The following is a 22,803-nucleotide window of genomic DNA, read 5'->3' as shown; positions in this document are numbered from 1 at the left end:
ATCTGGATCCTCCTACATCTCATCTACTGGGTCTGAGCAGCATCCTTTCCCACAAACAGCCTGTGTGTGTGTGCATGTCATTGTGTGGTTGTATGTATTCGAAGATGGGTGTTTTGTATATTACTGTGTACCTCTGAGAAAGTCTGTGTGGATATGGGAATATATTTTTGCATGCATTTGTGTTCATATGTGGGAGCATGTACTGCAGTCCTGATTCTTCCCTCACATTAGTTTTCCACCAGTGTAGTTCCATTGATTTCAACAGAGTTATTCCTTGTGTGTGAGGGTGTGTAGATATGGGTGTGCATTACAGAGGCACTCCTGTCTTCCCCAAACTTAAGGATGTGTTTAGTTTTCCACTTAAAGCAGGGTGTGAATTCCTAAATTAAGCATGGTCACTTGCAGGATTCAATTAGCCTCAAACATGAACAACCTCCACAAGGAGTAACTTTGATTTTCTAGGTGCTTTTCACACTCTTTAGAGCCTGCTTTTCAGACCTGTAGCAGTTTTTAAACGATTTCCTCTTTGAAATGTCAATAGAGATTCTATCTTTCTATTCCAACCCAGAACATCCTCACCAAGTGCACATCTAATACCTCACACTCAGATGCCAAACTTTCCTCTGACCTCATACTTTTCCAGATACAAATACAGTAACACATTAAAGACTTAACCCCTCTAGGTATGTTTTTTTTTAACCATAAAAAAAGCTTTATTAATCCTTTTGCACCAGCCGTTCTTCGCATGTCCATTGCCAGCAATGGACTTGAAGCAATTAACCTGAGTCTCGGCCCCAAGCAGTTAGCAATTTACATTCATATACAAAGCCAAGTGAGGTACGTTTTCAGAAGTAGAAACAAATGCAGTTTTAAGTCCCATAAAAATAAATTGGGTTTCTTCACCATTTTCTTAATTTAAGAACAACTGGTATTTTACAGGCACACACCTTAGAATGCTCAAGAACTGATGGGGGAGGGATGGGTGTGTGGGCACCGCTAGGTAGGTTTTATAGTCCATTCAGCTGAGCTTAGAGTTATTGTTTCTGTCTGAGTGTGATTATGAAGAATTGGATGTGTGCGTTGGGTGATTCTGTGTGTTGAAACTGAAAACATGTTTGTTGTAGAACCACAATATGAGGGCCAAATTCTTCTCTCAGTTACACTGGTGCAAATCTGGAGTAAATCCACTGATTTTGATGGATTTACTTCAGATTGACATGGGAGCAGCAGAATAGAATTAGGACTTGTGAGTAAGCAGATAATGCGAAAGCATGTGAGTTGAGGCTGTTGTGAAAGCAAATATGACAGGTGGAAATTTCCTTGATTTTTAATGATTGTGTGGATAGGAGATGTACCCTCTTTGGAGGAAGAGATTTCTGTGACTATAATGGAGAGTATAGGGTCCTATGATGGTTAGATCTACCAATGACCACAGGGTTATTTCTCCCACCGAAACCAGGAAGGCTAAATCCTTATCAATACATTCCAGAATCTTAAAAGAAAAAAAAGAGAGAGAGAGAGAGAATCCAGGTGGTGTGGTGGTTTATATTCAGGGTTTGTCTCTGGAGTTCTTAATTTTCTGAATCAGTGTATTCACTTCTAATCAACAAGCAATTGACAACATATTTTAGGTAACTACATTCTGCTGTCCTGAGTTCAGTTGGATATAGTCTCCTCTTCATTTTGTGTCTCAAATTTTGAAGAATGTTGCTGTATGATGTTTTAATGCCTTTGGTATGTTCCACCCCAGAGGTAGCTGCATTATAGCAAGGGATAAAGTGATCTTTATATTCTGCCAGTTGCAACTAGTGAACACCAGAAGTAGTTGACACTGCAAACCAATTTCTGTCATAACCTTTTGTTTTCACATGCTCGTAAGTTTCGAAAACATTCATCTTTGAGGCTGAAATTTTCCAGTTATGGGCTCTGACATAAGGTGATTGAAGTTTGAGCAGAGATTCCAGTATTTTTTAGTGATGAGAAGCTATAAAGCCTGTGTTTTTCCTAGTGGAAACAACGATTCATGTAGAGATGTTTTGGTGAGGGGTATAAATGTGCACTTGTATAGAACTAGGTAAGTATTATTATTTAATTAGACTTCACACTACTCTGTATAATTTCCTCTGGTCCTGCACCTATATCATTAGCTGTGCCAGCTGTACAAGTTTCTGATCTTTTCTGGGAGGAATTCACAGTTATGTTGCAGCAACCTTAACGCCAGTAAAGCTGATGCAAAGTAGTTGGAAGTCTCACCCCGAGGCTTCCCCAGAAAGATAAGACAGTTGTCATTTATTCATAAAAATCTACAGAATCTTAATTTCAATGGTGTTATGCTCTGCAATGTGGCGGGGGGACTCACTGCCTCCCTCCCCAGGCTCCGAGCTCGAAGTCCTCTAGTTGGTGGAAATTTTGATAATATAGTGTTATCAAAAATGGGCGTAATTCAAAGGCCCTTTCTCTCACAAATGCAATGGTACCAAACATGACAAACCTAGAACACTTACATAGATAACTATTCAAGAAAATGTTGAAAAATCAACTTTTAAAAATTATACTTTAACACAGGCATGTCAACCATGTAGCCCTCACCAAGTTACATTGTAGCCCTCCGTTGACAGTATTGTGTTACCAGATAATGCTCAGAACATGGTACCTGGTTACACAGGCGCCGACTCCATGGTTGCTCATCTCCTGGTCATGCCCAGGTCTCAGCATGATGTTGATCTACATGAGACTTTGCAAAAGTCTGAGTTCTCCAAGGTATCATTATTGATGTTTGAAGGCTATGGAATGGTGTGACTCAGGTACAAGTTCTTGGCAAACCAGAACCTGTTAAGCCCTGCCAAGATTGGGCTGAATACTTCATTATGAGCTCACAGAGAAAATACTGGACCTATGATGAAGTCCACCTAGTGTTTGACATGTATGCAGAAAAATCAATTCAAAATATTACCAGAAAGAAGAGCCTCCATGCTATTGCACCTGTCTAATACAAATTCATTGACTCCATGAACATCTCAGCATCGCAATGCAGTAGCTATTATCTCATACTCACAAAAAGGATAAGTTAAATGCATACCTTGCAGGAAAAACATTCCAGCATGTGAAGAATTGCTTGAAGAATTTAGTTGTCACATGGCATAATCAAGCTGCTGTCTCACACTCACATACAGTGGAGTTTCTTCGTAGTTCCCATGAGGAGGCTGACACTAATATTATCTTGCATGCCAACCATGCCACAAATGCTACTAACTTTGGATATTTGCACAAGACGCAGATGTTCTAGTGCTCTCTGTGAGATGCTACGCAAGACTTCAGCAAGATTTTGTTTTTGTGCCTCCTGCTAGGGAACAGAATTGCCCTATATCCATCAGAGATGTGTTCCTAACATTTGAACCATTAAAAGATGCCATCCTGAAAGATTTCCATGCCGTTTCTGAATGTGACACTACTGGACAGTTGGCTGGAAACATCAAATTATCTTACTGGAAGGCATTTGATTCAGCCACCAAAGACTCCTTCCTCACTCTGAATGTACCCAGAACAGCTAGAGGTGTTCATATGCCAAGTTTAGTATTTGAAGACTATCATTGGGTCACTTGCTGAGCTACATTGGTGGATGTTTTCCAAGAAAGTGACAAACAGAGAAAAATTGCCACTGACAAAGGATGCATTTACATCTGCTATCAGGAAGGCAAATTACCAGGCAATGGAATGGCTTCAGGTTGATTAAGTGCATCTGTCATAAACAGATAGTAGGAGTTAATAGAACAGAAGTACTTTATATCTCTTTTGACTGTAAAGGGTTAACAAGTTCAGTAAGCCTGGCTGTCACCTGACCAGAGGACCAATCAGGGGACAGGATACTTTCAAATCTTGAGGAGGAAAGTTTGTGGTGTCTGTAGAATTGTTGTTGTCTCTCGGTTGCGAGGACCAGACCTCAACCAGGTTCTCCCAATCTCTCCGATAAGGTTCTATAATTAAAATAGTCAAGTACAGGAGATAAGGCGAGTATCCTGTTTTTTTCTTATTCAAAAGGCATTGCTGAAGGAGTTTAATTGTGCATTGGCGAAGGGTTTAATTGTGTGTGGCTGAAGGATTCAAATTTGTAGTTGCTGAAAGGATTTAATTGTACTTGACACTAGGTGGAGGTATCCAGTGTCTATACTGAAAACCCTGTAACCTTCCATCTAAATTTACAGAGATAATTTAGTTTTCTCTCTTAATAAAAGTTTCTTGTTTAAACCGATTTTTTTGGTTGCAGACCGGGGATGGGTCTGATCCAGATGGATTTGTGTGGCGAGAAGGAGGGAAGGGGAGAGAGAAGGTTAATTCTCTCTGTGTTAAGAATTACTTCTCTCTTCAGGAGAACTGGGAGGTGGAGAGAGAAAGGAGAGGAAGGTGAATTTCTTCTCTGTTGTGATCAAGAGTCTAAATCACAGTAAATCCCAGGGTAACCCCGGAGGGAAACCTGGAGAGCAGGTGGGAAGGTTTACTTTCGGTAAATCCAAGAGATCGGTCGTGGTCCCGGCAAGATTTTGGGGGGGACCAGAGTGTTCCAGGCACTGGAATTCCTGGTTGGTGGCAGCGCTACAAGTACTAAGCTGGTAATTGAGCTTAGAGGAATTCATGCTGGTACCCCATCTTTTGGACGCTAAGGTTCAGAGTGGGGAATTGTACCATGACAGCATCCAAAACTACTCTTCCCTATTGGACGTAGATGGATCTTGGAGGATGGACTGATCACACCAGTTATGTTTGAAATTCCAAGCGCTCTGGAATCAATCCTTCAGCTAATCGAATGGTCATGTACAAAGACCAGATGCTCACCGCCCTGCAAATGTTTGGCCAGCAGCCTGCCACATAGATGTGTGTGTGTGGAACAGATGAGGATTAGTGTGACAATACATCAAGCAGTGGTGCCCTAGACTGAGACAACACTGATGACTTGGATGAATGAATGTTTTAAGTCTTTTTAATGTAAGCAGTGCATCCCGGTGTTAAAGTGTAATTACAACTCTGACTTTTAAACATTTTTTCTAATATATATCTACATAATTGTTCCAGGTTTACCATGTTTGCTACCACTGAGTTTAGAGGGTGGGGAGAAGGGCTTTCAAATGATACCCAACTTGCCCCATTTCCGTTGACATTATATTATCAAAATTTCCACCAGCCAGAGGCCCAGGAGTTGGGAGCCGAGGACAGTGAGTCTCTCCTGTGACACTACCAAGGGTGACACCACTGAAATAATGATTCTGTAGATTTTTATGAAACAGCTATCTCCCTGACCTTTCCAACACTGACTTGCCCACACAATGAAATTTGACTGTATTAGCTCCCAGGCTAGAGTAGGAAACCTCCCTTCTAAATGCAGAAATCCCCCCAGCCCCAGTGAAATACACAGTATCTCTTGGACAGTGTCTGTAGGGTAAGCTAGTGACATACTTTGGAATTCTGTGGGAAGAAAGTTGCAAAATAAATACAGAGCAACTTCAGTGGGATTGAAAGGAGAATTTGGCCCAGTAAGTGAAATTATATAAATGCATACATGCTATACAAGTACAAGTCCCCAGCCTGTCTGAGGAATCATTTTAAAAGTATAAATCCTGTTGAAGGTATTGCTACTCACAGAAACTTACAATATATTTTCCCCATTATTACACTACTTCATTCTACTAGTACAGTAGTTTATGTGGCAAGTGAAAGTGACAGAGATGTGAATACATGCCTTGATATGGGCACAGATGTGCACAGTGTGAGGGCCTGTGTATAGATAGGAATGGGAGTGTGTTTAACATGCCTCAGCACTGCATGCAGTAGGCTGAAGTTCACAGAGCATATGTTTCGCAAAGATGGGAGGGGATACACATGGAATGATCCGGACGCACAGCACACAGCAGGGGCCTTCATTGGGTTTCCATAATTCCTGAACCATATTACTGTAGAAGGTTTCCTTCTGGAAGTAGATTCCTGACATTCATTCAGAGGGATGAGGCTGCTGGTGTTTTCCAGGTTGAGTGGCACAGAATCGGTAAGGTGGGAACCTGAGTCCAGGGGAACGTGATGGAGTGCTCCATCTCTCCTTCATGTTCCCATGCATTTCAAGGAGAGATTTGCCTGAGGCACGGGGAGAAGATTGGAGACTTAACGCCTAATTAAGCAGCTTTTAGGCCAGCTAAAGCGCTAATCCTATAACTCCAGTCCCCTGCTCAAAGGTGAGGAAGGAAGACACAGGAACCCTTGGCAACTGCTGCTGCATCTCCCACCTATCAAACACACGAGGGAGCAGGACTGGGGGAGAGGGTGTTGGTGAAATGAGAGGGTGGTTCAGGCAAGAAGAAATAGACTGGAAGGTAGAAAGTTGGGAGAGGGAGCTGGAAGAAAGGGAAAAATAGGGACCTGGGTGGGGACACAGAGAGTGGGCAGAGTAGAGTGAGCCAGAAGAAGAGAAAAACAGTCTGGTAAAGGAAAGAGGGGTCAAAGACTGCAGGTATGTCTACGCTGCAAAAAGGATGTGCTCTTAATGCAGGTTAACTAACTCAGGTTCAAATGGCAGTGAAGACACAGCAGCTCAGCTTTTAGTGCAGGTTAGCAACTGGAGCTCAAACCTATAAGGGTACAGCTGAGAGCTACCCCCAACCCCAGAGAGACAGACTTGTGCTAGTGGGACTCAAGCTAGCAGGCTAGAAATAGCAGTGTGGATGTTCCAGCACAGGGGGAAGCTCAGGCTCTCACACCGACCCAACCCCCAGCCCAAGCCTGGACATCTACACTGCTGTTGTTAGCATTCAGGCACAAGCCCCACAAGACACATCTGTCTACCTGGGCTGGGAGGCTCACTCCCAGCTGCAGTGTAGACATACTTTAGGGAAGCCTGGGTTTATGAGCTGCTAACCTGAGTTATGCCGACTTGACATGTCATCACTACCTCTTTAACCTGAGTTTGCTAATATGAGTTAGCTGACCAGAGTTAAGCATGCACCTCTTTTTGCAATATAGACATATCCTGAAAGGGAGATCCAGGAAGGGAGAGGGCACTCTAAGTGGCAGATGGGGCTAGGAAAGTAGGGTTGCCACCTGTCCGGTTTTTCACCTAGACAGTCCAGGTTTTGGCTTGTGTGACAAGCTCTGATGTCCGTTTGTTTTTGGTTATTTTTATAATCTGTGGGGAAAAGGCAGAGCAGGCTCAGGGCCTGTGGAATAGGTGGAGAATGGGGAAGGGCCTCAAGGGAAGAGGTGGAGCAGGGGCAGGGCCTTGTGGGTCCAGTTACCAGCCATTAAAAAGGTGGCAACCCTAAGGAAGAGGGTGAATACAGGAAAGAAGATAGGTTTCTGATAGGGAGAGAAAGATTCTACAGGTGCCTCTAGGTGCAAAGTAGAGAACAGCAAGTGAATGTCTCAGGCCTGGTCTACACTACAGAGTTAGGTCAACGCAAGGCAGCTTATGTCGCACTAACTCTGTAAGCGTCTACACTAAAATGTTGCTCCTGCTGATGTAACTCGCCTGCTATGCTGACTTAATAACGTCACCTCCATGAGAGGCGTAGCACTTAGCTTGATGTAGTTAGGTCAACACAGTGTCAGTGTAGACACTGCATTACTTACATTGACTTTAGTGGCCATAAATGCCCCAACATGACTGCTTTGGTCACCGTTTTGAACTCCACTGCCTGGTGGCCAGGTACACAAGTACAAGCCTCGCCCCTCAAAAGTCCCATGAATTTTTGAAATTCCATTTCCTGTTTGCTCGGTGTGGAGAGCTCACCCAGTGACTGCCTCACTAACCATGCCAACTCCACGCTGCAGACACACTCCTGCCTGGAGCACACAGAAGGTGATGGATCTCCTGCATTTGTGGGGAGAAGTGGCATTTGTGGGGAGAAAAGGGACCCAGAGCAGTGCCATGTGAAAGCTGTACCAGAAGGCAAGGGAGGCTAACAGTTACTTTGGTGCAGAGCCGCAGACATGCTGCTATTAAAAAGAGCTGCATGCCATCGTCAGCAGAGACCTCTCCTCTCCAAGAGTCCCCTGATACTTTGGAGGAACTGGAGTCATGGGCCCCCAGAGTGAACTCTGAGGAGGAGGTGTTGGGCGGGGAAGAGGAGTTGGAGGAGGAGTATGGAAGGAATGTTGTACATTAGACATAGAGGTAACTGTCCCACTCTGCTGGGCACTGATGAGGCCTCAGCTAGAGCACTGTGTCCAATTCCGGGTGTCACACTTTAGGAAAGATGTGGACAAACTGAAGAGAGTCTTGAGCAATAAAAATGATAAAACCTGACCTATGAGGAAAGGTTGACATAACTGGGCATCTTTAGTCTTGAGAAAAGAAGATTGTGAGGTGACTTGACAAAATCTTCAAATCTGTGAAGGACTGTTATAAAGAGGACAGTGATCAACTGTTGTCCATGTCTCTTGAAGGGAGGACAAGAAGCAATGGGCTTGATCTGCTGCACGAGACATTCAAGTTAGATATTAGGAAAAACTTTCTAACTCTAAGGGTGGTTAAGCACTGGAATAGGTTACCAAGGGAGACTGTGGAATCCCCATCACTGGAGGTTTTAAAGAACAGATTGGACAGACATCTATCAGGGATGCTCTTGGTTTACTTTGACTTGATGACTTTTTGAGGAGTCCTTTCCAGCCCTGCATTTCTATGGCTCCAGAATATAAGTGAGATCAGAACCAGGGTGTAAGTACTTTTATTATTTGTTGGAGTTCATTTCTAGCCTAGGTGGAATTTAGAAGGACAGAGGAGTTTGTGGAAAGGACAAGTTAGTCCAAATAACAAATACCATACTTGTTTTATATTAGCTGTTTTAGATCCTCAGCTGGGGTAAATTAATGAGTGCAGATCCACTGCTTCCAGTAGAACCACCAATCAAGGTCTGGCTCACTATATTTCAGCCTCAGGTCAGATATATTTTCACAGCAAGACAAACTCATCCATGGAATTGTGAGTGTATTTTAAATTGTGTGTTTCATGTATCATTAAAGTTTGCCAAATTAGTTATTTCTGGTATAGTTATGGTTACCATAAGGTTTGAGATCTTGTGGGAGGGATTGCAAAAGATTTCTTAGAACGGAAGTGGGGAAAAATCTGGCCTACAGCAGCATTGAGAGTGGTGGGTCTCCCTTCCTGGGCCATAGAGACAGGATTACTGTTATTGTTTGACCCCAGTTTCTGGTTATGTCCAGGTCTAAACTGTGTCACACGGGAGCTGAAAAAAAGGAGTAAACTCAGTTTCTCCCTGTGTTAGTGAATCACGAGAGGGGATGGAAGCCAGAGCATGAAGCAGCAATGTGGGAGGCCATAGCCATGGACATACAGGGGGAACTGATCGAACTTGACTCCTGGTCAAGCCATCATGCCCAGCAAATTCCCTCATCCAGCTGGGATGCACCTTAAAATTGCAACAGAGTCACTCCTGCATGTCTGTTAGTGCCATGAAAAGGGAGCATCTAAGTGCACACTTGTGCATGTGCACATGCACACACACACTGCAAAGCAGAGTCCAGCACCTTCAGGAGGGAAAGAGAAGTGAAAGGGCAGGGTAAGAGAACAGATGGAATGAGAGAGGTTGAAAAAGGGAAGGCAACAGTGGGAAAGAGTGAGAAAGAGATGAAAAAGAGACATGAGAAGAATATAAATGGAGCTGATTGAGTATTTTCTGTCAAAATGTCTTTTTCACTGGGAAATGGCTTTTTGAACAAAATGGAAATGTTCATAAAAAATATCAAATTTTGTCAGACATTTTCAGGTTTTTCTCAGGAAAATAATTGACTTTTTTAAACTGCAAAATTGGGAATTTGGGTTGCTGAAAACCTATATAATTTAGTTTTTCTTTTAGAACAAAAGCCTGAAAAGGTTTCAAAGAAAAATTTCGACAAAATAAAAAAAAAATTTCATTTTCATCAGCATTTTTCACAGGGGAAAACAAAACAGTTGTTTCCCAGCATGCTCTCAACATAAGAGAAAGGAACAAGAAGAGAAAACAGAAGTCTGGGCCAGCTGGAGGCAGACAGAGAACTGGGAATGAGCAGTGGGGGTGGGAGGAGAATCTGATGCCAACATGCTGCAGCTGCTTGTATCCCCCCAAGCCTGCTCCAGCCTGCAGGAAGCTGCTGACCATGTTTAACCTCAAAGCGCTTGTGTGCAGGAGCCAGTCCCTGCAGGGAGGAGGAGATGTCAACCCAAATATTCAAAATCATTAGTCCAGCCTCAAAAAATCATGAGATTGGCTTAAAAATCATGAGGATATTAGAAAAATATAATTCAGCTTCTTTTTCTTTGTCTTCTGGTTTCAGACCCTTTAGGTTACATCCAGGTCACATTTTCAAGCTTTTCTCTACAACCATGAGAGATGGGACTTATTGACATTTTTCAAAGAAAGCTGAGATTCTTACATAGGGTATGTCTACACTGCAGTTAGACACCTGTAGCTGGCCTGTGCCAATTGACACAAGTTTCACAGGGCTCAGGCCAAGGTAGGGTGACCAGACAGCAAGTGTGAAAAATCGGGATGGGGGTGGGGGTAATAGGAGCCTAAATAAGAAAAAGACCCCAAATTGGGACAGTCTCTATAAAATCGGGACATCTGGTCACCCTAGGCCAAGGGGCAATTTAATTGCAGTATAAACATTCCAGCTCAGGCTGCAGCTTGAGCTCTGGGACCCTCCCAACTTGCAGGGTCCTAGAGCCCAGGCTGCAGCCCAATCCCAGACATCTACCCTGCAATTAAGCAGCCCCTTAGCCCGAGCCCCACAAGCCCAAGTCAGCTGTTGCAGCCTTTTTAATTGTGGTATAGACATGCCCGTAATGGCTAACCTCCAAGGCCGTCTATACGTCTGCTCTTCTTTAGTGAGCCCACTTGACAAGTTTTATTGTTCTTCGGTCTGGCTTCCATCCCATCTCCAATGAGATGCTTGCCTTCCACGCCTTACTCATTCACATCTGGTTCATTCAACAGGGCAATTGATTAAAAGCCGGGGGAAGATGGGGGAGGAGAGCTTATTCTACTTCTAGCAAAAAGACATATTTTTTTTAACATTATACCAAGGCTCAATACAAAGTTTCTATGTAAGGATCTGATACAAAGTTGTATGAAAATAGAGGCACAATACAAAGTCATATGAAAGTTATGTGAAGATGCTTAATGCAGAGATTTATCTACATGTATGATCTGCTTCCCTTGTAAAATGTCCTCACAAAATATTGTATTCCCCTTGTCTTCTCTATCACACCTCTAGCTGCCTCTTCTGTCACTCCATTCATTCACAGGCCAAACCTCTCTACTCCAATGCAGGGGCACCTAGAAAACCTAGCTGTTACCTTAGCCCATGGGCTGTCATAGTGGCACTGGGCTACTCAACTACTTTGCCCCAAGCTGCTAGATTGTTGGAGATCGGGGAGGATTCCTTTTCTCCACCTACCTTTCCAACTCATAAAATGGAGTTGGGCCTTCCCTTAGGAGCATGTCATGCATATGACATTTCTTTAAACCTTCCCCTAGATGCACCCTCAGTAAAGCCAGGATTAGAGGTCTTGGAGACACAGTTGCCCTCCTCCAAGGACGAATGCCTCATGATTGGTGCCTTGAGTTTGTGACATCACCTGCGGGCAGACTATTTCTGGAGAATGAGTTGCGTCTTTGAGAGATTTTTCTAATCAGGCTGGAGGAAGGTAATTTAATGATTTCCAAGAGGAGCTCTCAGCACTGTAAGTGTTTTCTACAACTTCTGTGTATCTCAGACTGTTGGTGGGGAGGGAGAGTGGGAAGAAAGAGAGAAACTGAGCTGAGAAAAGTCTAATGAAACCCCTAGAAAATTGTTTGGAGTTTGTATCTGGAAGGGACAGATTTTCATCTCTTAGGTAACGTTTTGCTCTGTCTCTTACCTTAGGGTAGGATCCATTGACTGAAGTAAATGGAAATCTTTCATGAATAGTCAGCCTACCTATAAGAGGCTGGTTAGTTTGGAAGCAGCTTCTTCCTCAATGTTTTTCTTGGTGGCCATTTGGTTTGGACCGTTGCTTGGCTGTTGTGGAATTCATCTGAGTCTTTGTATGGCTGGCACTGGCAGGGCATTGATGTAAAATCTGTACAGGGCACTGTGGTAAAAACACTACTGGGGTCCCGGACTCTGCCGCTGTTTACAAGGTACTGCTGAAACCCCAGGAGGTATTTGAAGGGTTCTGCTCACACAGCTAGATACTCCCTTCCCCAGTCTGATAATAAATGTTTTCTCTCTGTAACAGTTTGTCTTCCAAGTTCACCATTTCACATTAGCAGGATGGGATGGGATTTCCTAGGATTCCCATCAAGGAGTGGGCTACAGGACTTCAGTTCTACTTAGAACCAGCTTAAAAGCTGACTCTCTTTTTAAGTGTACCCTTTTTTGTTTCTGTTTGGTCTTGAAACCATTGCTAGAGAAAAGAGTCTGAGAGCTCAGAGCAGTAGGATACAGGCATCAGCAGTGGCCAGGGCTGGAAATATTCATTACATCCCCAAGTCAAACAGCTGGCCCTGGAACTATGGGACTTCTTTCCATTCAGCTGCAGTTATGTCTGATACTGGATACAAAGTTCTCTAGCTAGAGCACTCCTGCAAGGAAGATCACTGCTGCAGCACACATGAGGCCCATAGCTGAGATGATGAGGACATCACCAACGTGGAATAAAATAGCGAGAGCATTTCTACCTGGAGACGATATGTATTTCCAGAGCATCATTGCAAGGAAGATCACAACCCACCTGGGCCCTGTGTCTCAGATTTTTGTGGACACACTGCAGATTGCAGCACACATGCAGTAGTGCATGTCTGACCTTCTCAGGGCACGGACCCAAGGAAGGTCACAACCCACGTGGGGAATCTGTTTGATGCTGCTCATAAAGAAGATCATGTCAGATGTCTATTTCGCTTGTCAGGGAAATTTTCCATAGGGGATCAGAGACTAAAGCTGTGAAGGAGGTGGATTAAAGAGCAGCTATTTGTCACTAGTACTCAAGCCTCCTTAAGTGCATTGGAATCAGAAGGCAGCAGGGAAGGAGATTAACCTGGAAGTCAACCCAGAAGTGGGATGTCATCTGCCAGCACTGGGATAAGAACATCACTGTGGACAGATTGTATTAGGTAAAATTAGTGTTCAGACGCAAGCAAGGCCATTACGCAAATGGATTAAATCCGGGGCCAAGTAAAGATCCTGTCAGAGCCAATTAGATAACACTGTGTGAGTGACAGCAGAGGATGTGAAGGAACATTCATTGTCCAGCAACCTTCACTGGGAAAGGACAGGAATCCACAGCTACTAGCTCCGTCAGTTCTCTCACCCTGGGGCTATCTTTCACTGTCTGCCAGTGACATTAGTGGCAGGGGAGCTGTGGCAAAGACTCTGGAACGTATTCAGAGGTAAGGTGCCAGAGAACTCAAAGAGGTGCCCTGAAAAAAGATCAAATCTAGGTGAAGGAGGAGATTGTCAGGCACCTAAGTACTGGAGTGACAGGGACCATCCAAGTACATATATACATGGATAGACAGGGTTGCAAAACACAAATGGAAGGCTGTGCTGTGTGTTTCTCCTACTTCGGTGAGTTCTGCATGGTTCGGGAGAAACTGATTACAGAAACACAAAAATTGGTGCAGCTCTTGTGTCAATGAGAACTGGTTTCCACTGCAAGAAAAAAGGCATCTTTGCCTGTGTGTGGATAGAAATTAACTCTCACTGGCCTGTCAGTGTAATAGCAGCACAGTGACTTTGTGCTGTCTGGTGCCGAGCTTAAGATGAAGGAAATATAAATTATCCCAGCTCTTCCTACCCAGAAGCTCTGTGCTCTTTCCCAAGGTGCCGTCTAGCTGTGGAGATGGATAGGAGAACAGGAGTGATGAAGGTGCTGTGGGGAAGAGAGAACTGTAATTCCTTAACCCTGTTGAATCCCATTTCCTCTCCCTCTCTCTTACATTAGTGCAGATGAGAAATAGGATGTAGTATGGTTTGGTCTGAAGCTTTCTCCCACCAGGTTGGAGGTGGCTGAAACCTCACATAGTGGTGGGGTGGAGGAAAGGCTCTGAATCCCACAGACGGAGCCCTCCTATTATCTGCTTCTTTTCCTGAGTAAAGCTTGGGGCCAAGGGGACTTTGAGGGAGGGAAGGGAGCTGCCTTTCAAAAGTGTTATGATTTGGATGGAGTGTTGTGCTAGCACCACTGCTAAAACAGGGAGCAATCTCACTGACCAATGTTAGCTCAGCTGCCTCTCGGGTTTCTTGATGTCAGTATCCAGGGTTAAAAAATCTCAGTCAGCCATTTTTGCTATCATGTCACATTTCATTCCCTCATGGGTGGCCAGGATAGGAGGCAGCCAGCACAGTATCTGGGTCTGTCAAAGTGGATCAAAGCTGGTTAGAGATGTTCTTTGGATACTGATTACACATTTCTATCGCCCTGTGCCTCTAGTACTCCAGGAGGGTGTCTGCATCATTGTGACTGTGTACCCCATTGATTATTATTGTTCTGGAGACTAGTGCACAATGCTTTAACCACAAGTGTAGGCAGGTATAGCCCACGCAAACCACAATGCTTAATTTTTCTGCTTAAAGCTCTACTTTTCTTAGAGCAAAGCAGCAGGGTTGTAAAGATTTTTGTCAAGTCTCTAAATAACAACATCCTGAGGAAGGAAAGATGGCTAAGAAAATAGGGACCAAACTCCCTGCTAGTGTAAATTAGCACAATTCCATTTATTTCATCAGAGAGTTTGACCCTAAACTGAGATTCAGGAGATCTAAGTATAATTCTTGGCTCTGACACAGATTTACTCTGTGACCTTGGACAAATCACTTAATCTCTATATCACAGCTTCTCTTCAATAAAATGTAGTTTCCCTATTCTGCAGGGTTGTTGTGAGGATAAATCCATAAATTCCAGGGAGATGCTCAGATTCTGTGGTGACAGGGATCATATAGGTAACAAGACAGATACATAACTAGATTTACTATGACTAGGTTTGTGATCAAACTGAGTGTATAGCAAGTGTGTCTTGGAAGATTGTGGATATACTGTGAGCAGCAGGGCTAGAGTATATATATTTCAAACTATTCCTGGCTGTCACTGCAAACTCTGCTGTCTGTTATTTCACTTAGGATGGCTTTAACCGTTCAGTCTCTAGTGTATTAGATATGGAAAGATACAGCTATTGAGGTATTTATAGTGTGTTGATCACTTTGGTATCTGAGCACCTGGTATGGAACACCCTTATTTCAAAGTATGTGGCATATCAACACGCATGCACACATTAAAATGGAATTGCTAAGAATATATTCTTTGTTCCTCAGGCTGTCCCCAACCTTTCTAGATTTTGTTTAAAGGAAAGAATTACAGCAATTGCAGGCACTGGTGGGGGGGCAAGAAGCTCTCTCATTCCATGGTTGTCAATGATCTAAAAATACTCTCAGCTCTTTGGTGGCTTTTATAGGCTGGTGATTAGAAAGATCTCATCTCTGCAGTCTGTAGCGGCATCACAGAGGGCGGGGGAGGGAAAGAGGATATTTGGAGGATTATACTAAAGTTACTGTGGTGACATAAAGGGATTTGACGTCAGTACTGATATTGTGAAGCTAATTCCAACACTTGTTAGCATGAACATTCAGTAAGTGAACCAACAGAAATGCTTTAGGACAGGAGTTACATGATGAATGCAGAGAAGCAAAGCATGTGACTTTAGGAAGGGAGAAAGATGGAACAACCCCCCCCCCCCTTCCATGGGTGCACACAGGAGTGGAGTTGAGGGTAAAATGAGTAAACAAGCTTTACTCACTTCTCCTTTGGAGAATATGGAATATATTGTAGGCTAGTTTAGCCACTTTTTTTTTTTTTTTACCAATATACCAGTGGGTGCTCTTGAACAGTGTGCACTGAGCTGCATTAGACTTAATGAAGGGATGGGTGACCCCCCGGGACACAGGTGTCAGGGATCCATGTCCTGTAGGGTGTAGAACCACAGGACCCTCAGATACCAATGCAGCAGCTCTACCACTTGAGACAAAAGAAAATGTCTGTCCTCTACGTGCCAGCAATTGAATTTATATCCTTTCCAGACTTCTATCCACTAGGGGATGACAGTGACCAAATGGTTCCTTGGCCACTTTTACAATCTGCTGAGCAGATGTACAGATTGGGAACCACACAGTATTAATTAGTTAGCCTTGTTCCTAGATTTCCTTTTTACAATAGGGAATTGTGACCTGATCCATATGCAGCAATGGAGTATGCAAAGCCATTGTTCATGACACTTAAAATCATCAAAAATGGAGATGGACATTGTCTATTGGGTCATCTCACCCATTCACACTCTCCCACATCCTAGTCAACGAAGAATTGTTTGCTAAAATATATTCTCCACTGCTTTGCCTTGGTCCAGTTTAAAGCATCTTGGGGAAAACTATTTCCATAGGAGGCTAATATTCCATATTGCCCAGATATTGTGTAATGATTACAAACATTTTCTTATGGTGATGTGGCACCCAGTAGGTATATACTAAATCTGCAAATAAAAATATAGACCTTACCAGACTAGGAGAAACCGGTTGTCTAGCTCCATTGGTACTAGTCCTCCTGCTCCACCAGAACAGATTATTGGGCCATCTGGTCTAGCAACCTGTCTCCAACATTAACTTTCAGAAGCAGGTGTAACCATCTCTCTGCAGCTCACTGTGCAACATCCTGCTAAGGAGATAAAAGTCTCCCTGCCCCCAGCTGGTGTCCCCATGACTTGTAGACTGAGAACTTGCCATTTTTATCCTAGCAATTGTGACTGCAGATGCTGTTCTGATTCTTAAACTGTACATAAGAACGTCCACACTGGCTCAGTGTAAAGGTCCATCTAGCCCAGTATCCTGTCTTCTGACAGTGGCCAATGCCAGGTGCCCCAGAGGGAATGAACAGAACAGGTAATCAGCAAGTGATCCATCCCTTGTCGCCCATTCCCAGCTTCTGGTAAACAGGGCGTGGGGACACCATCCCTGCCCATCCTGGCTGTTGAATCCCCATCCCTAAGCTCTGGTCAAAGTTATAGTCCGTTCTCCCTCCTCTGACTGACGGCATCTAGAAGTCATAAGTTCAGCGCCCTCCTTCCATTTCATTATCTGCATTTGTCTTACAGACAGGAAGATTTGAAAGAGGAGTACCTTGTGTATACAACAACCCAAGAATGAGCGACGCCAATACCCTCAACACCACAGAAGTTGCAGCTGGTCCCACCACACCACGCAAGGGACCTCCCAAGTTCAAGCAAAGGCAGACAAGACAATTCAAAAGCAAGCCCCCAAAGAAAGGAGTAAAAGGGTAAGAGCGCTAATGAGAGCTTCAGGGAGTGGTATGTCCCTTCACATACATTAGGTGAGGCAGTGAGGTGATCTGATACACCTTCTCATATCTGGGATCTTTCAGATGATCTCTGCGTGAATAGAACATGAGAAGGCAGGATACATTCTCATAGGGGGAAAATCATGCCAGAAGTGACACTTCCCCCTTATGCGTCCAACAAGAGAGTTGCACCAAATTCTCCATGGAATCCATTAGGCCAAACCAGGAAACACTTGTATTGTACTCTTGTGCCATTCCCTTTTAGGGTTGCCAATCCAGTAATTAAAGATTAATCTTTAATTAAAGATTATGTCATGTGATGAAATCTCCAGAAATTCATCTAACCAAAACTGGCAACGCTACGTCCCCTTGGCAGTGAGGAACTTCTTGTGAGCTGTTCCCCTCCTCTGCTGCTATCTTATGACCTTTGTCCCTGTAATTTAGCAAAATCGTCAAACTATTCCCTTTTCTCAGGTGCTGATCCAATCTCCCTTCAGTTAGGAAAGACCCTGTGGGAGGTAATCCTTCTCTTTTGGTTCTGTTCCAGTCTCACCTTCCTCTATTGTCCTTTCTCACAGGTTTGGAGATGACATTCCAGGTATGGAGGGACTTGGAACAGGTAAGTCATATGTAATATTGCTCTTCAGATGCCTTTAAAGTATTTCTGTTACAAAAATATAGACTCATGGGGCTAGAAGGGACAGCAAGGGTCATCTAGTCTAACCGCCTGCCAAGATGCAGGATTTGTTGTGTCTAAACCATGCAAGACAGATGGACAATCAGCCTTCATGCTTCAGGGCTTAAGAGGATTGTCTGCTATGGTCCGGTATAAATTGATGCAGCACTCGTGTAGATGAGAACTGGTCTCCACTACAAGAACAAAGACATCTTTAGCGGTGTGTAGATGGAAATTAACTCTCACTGGTCTGTCAGTGTAATAGCAGCACAGTGAGGTATACATTTCGTTTTTGCCCCTCCATGATGTAGCACTGCACAAGTGGCCAAGGTGCCTTGTGGGTGTTCTATTCTCGCTTCCTTGTAATCTTCTATCAGATGTGGAATTAGGCAAATACTATGAAGAATTCGTGTCTGTCTGAATTTTTAAATGGATTCACTTGGCTGTGAATGGGCTCACTTGTGTTTTCTTTCTGCAAATATTCTAGCAACTGACTTCATCAGCAGGAAAGTTCACAGAAACGGTTACTTTAACGCCAATAATGCAAGAAAATCACAGAAAGTGAATTTTAAATTGCTCATTGTTAGCATTCTCACCAGAATTCTGATTCCAAGAGTTACACTGGTCCAACCAGGGACCAGAAATGTGTCATGTGATCTGTGTCCAATCAAAAGAGCTCAGATTTCAAACATCAGACACACCTCAATAACCTACACACCAAGAAGTTTGTGCCAACATTATTGAGAAAATAATGTCAGGTAACAAAAGTATTCAAGAAAATCACAATCTGGTTATAAAAACAAACTAACAGGGAAGCAAAATTAATCAAAAGTTTTTAAGTGAGCTGTTCACACAGCTCTAGTTATCAATTGCTGGTGATGAGATACAAGACTACATGGACTTTGTTGGGTTTTTTTTTCTGGTGCAGCAAGTGGTGAGATGCCTCATGAGAACCATTGATCTAGTTCAGTGTGGCAGGAGGCTGCCCACTCTTACACTGATGTGGTGGGAAAATATTGTCTCTCACCTCTGTCTAGTCTTTGAATAGAAGCCCATTTTCCTTTCTCCTTCACCTAGCACTATTTCTTTAATAATCAGCCTGCCCATCTCTCTAGGATAGAAGAAACATTGGGATATACTGAGCTTGTACTGAACTTATCCAGTTTCTCTCTCTCTGTCTTGCAGATATTACAGTGATCTGTCCGTGGGAGGCTTTCAGCCATCTGGAACTGCATGAGCTGGCACAGTTTGGTATCATCTAAGTCACCAGAATCACTGCTGGTGTCTTCCAAGGTTCCAGAATGGTCTTCTTCACCATTGACCCTTATTTTTGGCCCTTCCGTCCTCCTGCTGACATTCTGTTGAGCACGTGCAGGGTGACTTCATGAGAGTCACCTAGTTCTAAACAATTCCTTCTCAGATTAACTTGGCAAGAAGTTATCAGCGACCCTGAATATTCACCAGGCCTCATCTGATGAAACTATTGGAAATTTTTAAATATCTCTGTACAATATCCTGTCTTCCCCCTGGAGTATTCATGTGTGTGAAGTCTCACCTATATCCCCTGACTCCTGGGATGCTGTATGTATGAATTTTCACCCTATATGCCCTGCTCTGAGTTACTTGAGATACTGTCTGTATGTGCCTATTTGAAGTCTTATCCTGTATTCCCACCCTTGATCCTATAAAATCTAACTCTGAATTAAACCCATCGCCCCACTCTCAGGACACTCAAGCTTTCCATGTGTATGTGAAGTCCAACAGATGTGGATGATATTTCCATGATATCTGAGCCAGCAATCAATTGCTCTGTGTATATTCATAGGGAACAGAGTCCTGAGAGTCACCTATCCACCTTTCATTAGGAAGGAGACCTGGAGTCTCTCACATGAGCTCTCCAGAGGGAATCTGCCACTAAAATTCACCTCTCAGCCATAGAACAGACAGGCTTGGGAATACTACATCTTCCCTATATTATCCACAGGTTAGTGGAGTAGTTATTAGATTTCTGTTGCTCCAATAAGGACAGCTGACAGCCTGAATGTTCGAGATCACTAACTAAATCTATCACAGCACTCACTCCTTCACTATCCTGAGGGTTTGCCCTTCTAATCAAGTGACTCTCAGAGTGATATAAACTTTCATATTCTATAAATAGAAATCCCTTCCTGTTCCTAGTACCATATTTACATGAGGAATAGCTTGTATCTGCCAGTTGTTGGTTAAGAAAATGGAGAAGCATTGCAATTGTCACTTGACAGTGACATATACCCATTAAGAGTATGTCTACTGGAACGTAGGTCTGTGCGTGAGCCTTGGCTCAAGCATAACCCTTCCCTTGCATGTACACTGCAATTGCCCTAACCTAGGGCTTGGACTCAGGGTTCCAGGACTCTGCAGGGCTGGAGGAGTTAAGCTGGCATCCAGGGTGCAAGCCCTGTTGCTTTGCAATGTAGACAGAGCCCCGCTTGACGTGGGTTCTGGGAGTCTGCTGGTAGTATCCCACAATTCCATGGGACAACTTCCTTGATCCTCTCTATCCCAATAATTTGCAATCCACTCTAGTAAAAATTGCAAACAGCAGCAGCTCAGGTTACTGTTAACCCATTCTCTTCTGATCACTGATCTGCAAGCCCACTGTCAGAGAGCCTCCCGGGCTTGCAATGGAAAACAAACTGATCAAGCCTTTTGCAAAGTGACCTGCTTCTTGGTAACATGCAGGGTAGGCAGTAAAGTTCTCCCAAAGTGCATCCTGGTCCTAGGGCTAGAGCAGCCACATTTCAGAGGGTGGAGGTGCTAGGGATTCTGAGATATGGTTACTAAGACTTCGGTCTGCACACTGCTGTGTGGACGCCAGAGCCCTACGCTCAAGCCTGGATTAGAAAAGTCTTAATATAAGGTAAAGATACAATGTAGCCGCTCAAGCCCAAGGTTTCCTAGCACAGGCAACTGACTCAAGTCCCACTAATGCTGGGCTTACATTGCAGTGTAGACTTACCCTAAGGCATGGGCTGTGTACCAGCCAGATTTAGGTGAGTACTTCTAGCACACTACGGGTTTAGCACAAGCTGGAGTCCTACCTACTTTCTTCTTCCTCACATTTAGCATACAGTAGCCCTCCCCCTGCCCACATCACTCCGCATCCCTATCAACCATGGAATGTGAAGCATTTTCCTTTCATGCCCCTCCCCAGTTCAAGCTTTGCAGATTGCATGTGTTGAAGTTGAACACCTGACCTCAGAAGTTGGTGCAGCAAGGTGGGGTGTAGGTGAAAGAGAACAACTAGGAGTAAGCAGAAGGAGAGTAGTTCCACTTAACCTTATGGATCTATCTCTTGGTCTCTGGCAGCCTTAGTCCTTGTTGGGCTGGGAAATAGTGATTCATTTAGCCACACTCGAAACTGTGCAGAGAAGGGGCAAAAATATTCCCTTCCTCTCTTGCATTAAGAAAGGATTTTACTTTTGTTCAGAGTCAAGGGCCAAATGGTTTTTATTATCTGATACTCATAAAAGAGGATGTCATTTTTCTAATCATTGTGGTGAGCTTCATTCAAATTTATCTTTCCCTGGTTTACACTGCATGTGTCAAACTATTATATATATATATAGTTTGACACTTGATATATCCATTACAAGTACAAATTGTGTGTCAACTGGCGAACTACATCACAGGACTACTTCATATGCAAGCCTGCCCACTGCTAAAGCACCCTCCCGCAACCTTTGGGGAAGATCCACTGGGCCAGGGACTCAAATAATTGCATGGGACAATGGAAAAATAACAGGGATAAGTGTGAGAGTCAAAAGAAGGAAACCTGACAGGGACATCGAGCAGAAAATCCCAGACAGTGCCTACTGCTCCTCGAAGGTGTCAAGGGAGCCAGTGGACGCCACCCAGAGGAACTCTGCTCGGTTGTGTGAATGGATGGAAGATCGGAAATAAGTCCCACAGTCACAGGAAACCCCCTCAGCCAATCACAGGATTACTTGTTAGGCAGATATCATCTATAACCTTTGTTTTTCATGCATTGTTACTTCTCATTTCTTGCATCCTTCTCTCCTTTTGCAGCTCTTCCTCTTTCTCAAAATCTTCTCTGTACAGGTATGATTTTTATTTAGGTTTTAAATATGATTGATTTATTTCATTTATTAATAGCCTCTGTTTTTTTGATTAAATAAGGATGTCAGTTTTCCTGTGCTTTCTCTCACCTTAAATTGCTCTATTTATATGACCCTTATCTCTCCGATTCTGACTATCTCTTATAATTTGTCTGGAAAAAGGCTGATTGGTTCCAGTTTCTGGATCACACAAAGAAGTGTGGTCATTGCCTCTCTCATTAGTGTGCTTAATTAGGAACATAACATGAGGACTGAGCATTAGAGTAGCCCTTGAGCTCCCATTTTTGTCCCAGGTTGAGACATGGCTTTGTGGCATTGGGATTGGTCTCTGCCACAAAGTTCCCTCTTTCTAAAGGCATTCAGAGATTGGGACATTCTAGTGAACATCAAGGTACTGATAAAGTTTCTCCTCTGAACCCTGTGTTAGTACATTCCCTTCCACCACAAGAGCATTGCTAGGTTTCCCCTTCAAAGGTGTCCAAAATCAATACGTTCCCTGCCAGCTCTCATATCTGGCTGAAGACCTGTTTTGCAGGGGTTTGGAGGCAGCTGCTGTTGGTCTTAGGTTTGGGGGATTCTTTTAAGTTTATAGGTATTCCTTTTATTTTAAGGAGTTTTAAGATCTATAAAAAGAATTTTAAAACAAGTTCTCT

The 22,803-nt window shown here is 43.6% G+C and overlaps 1 protein-coding gene across 1 annotated transcript; it reads left to right on the top strand.

Annotated features, from left to right (window-relative positions):
- The first annotated feature begins 4 nt into the window (after nt 1-4).
- Nucleotides 5-20,163, top strand: PDE6H (phosphodiesterase 6H). Its single transcript, XM_032784636.2, has 4 exons — nt 5-90; nt 17,154-17,335; nt 17,935-17,975; nt 19,218-20,163. Exons 2-4 carry the CDS (start codon nt 17,202-17,204, stop codon nt 19,292-19,294), a joined length of 252 nt encoding a protein of 83 aa, XP_032640527.1. The 5' UTR covers nt 5-90; nt 17,154-17,201; the 3' UTR covers nt 19,295-20,163.
- Nucleotides 20,164-22,803: the final 2,640 nt, after the last annotated feature.

Source organism: Chelonoidis abingdonii, chromosome 1 (assembly GCF_003597395.2).
Source record: "Chelonoidis abingdonii isolate Lonesome George chromosome 1, CheloAbing_2.0, whole genome shotgun sequence".
Classification (NCBI taxonomy): Eukaryota; Metazoa; Chordata; order Testudines; family Testudinidae; genus Chelonoidis; species Chelonoidis abingdonii.
Note: the sequence above shows the minus strand (reverse complement) of the source record. Positions and strands in the feature narration are given on the sequence as shown.

Bases quoted from the DNA above. Each gene is read 5' to 3' on its own strand.
- PDE6H (XM_032784636.2), top strand. From the start codon at position 17,202: ATGAGCGACGCCAATACCCTCAACACCACAGAAGTTGCAGCTGGTCCC. The intron at 17,336-17,934 runs GTAAGAGCGCTA...CCTTTCTCACAG, and splicing joins CCAAAGAAAGGAGTAAAAGG to GTTTGGAGATGACATTCCAG. The intron at 17,976-19,217 runs GTAAGTCATATG...TCTGTCTTGCAG, and splicing joins TATGGAGGGACTTGGAACAG to ATATTACAGTGATCTGTCCG.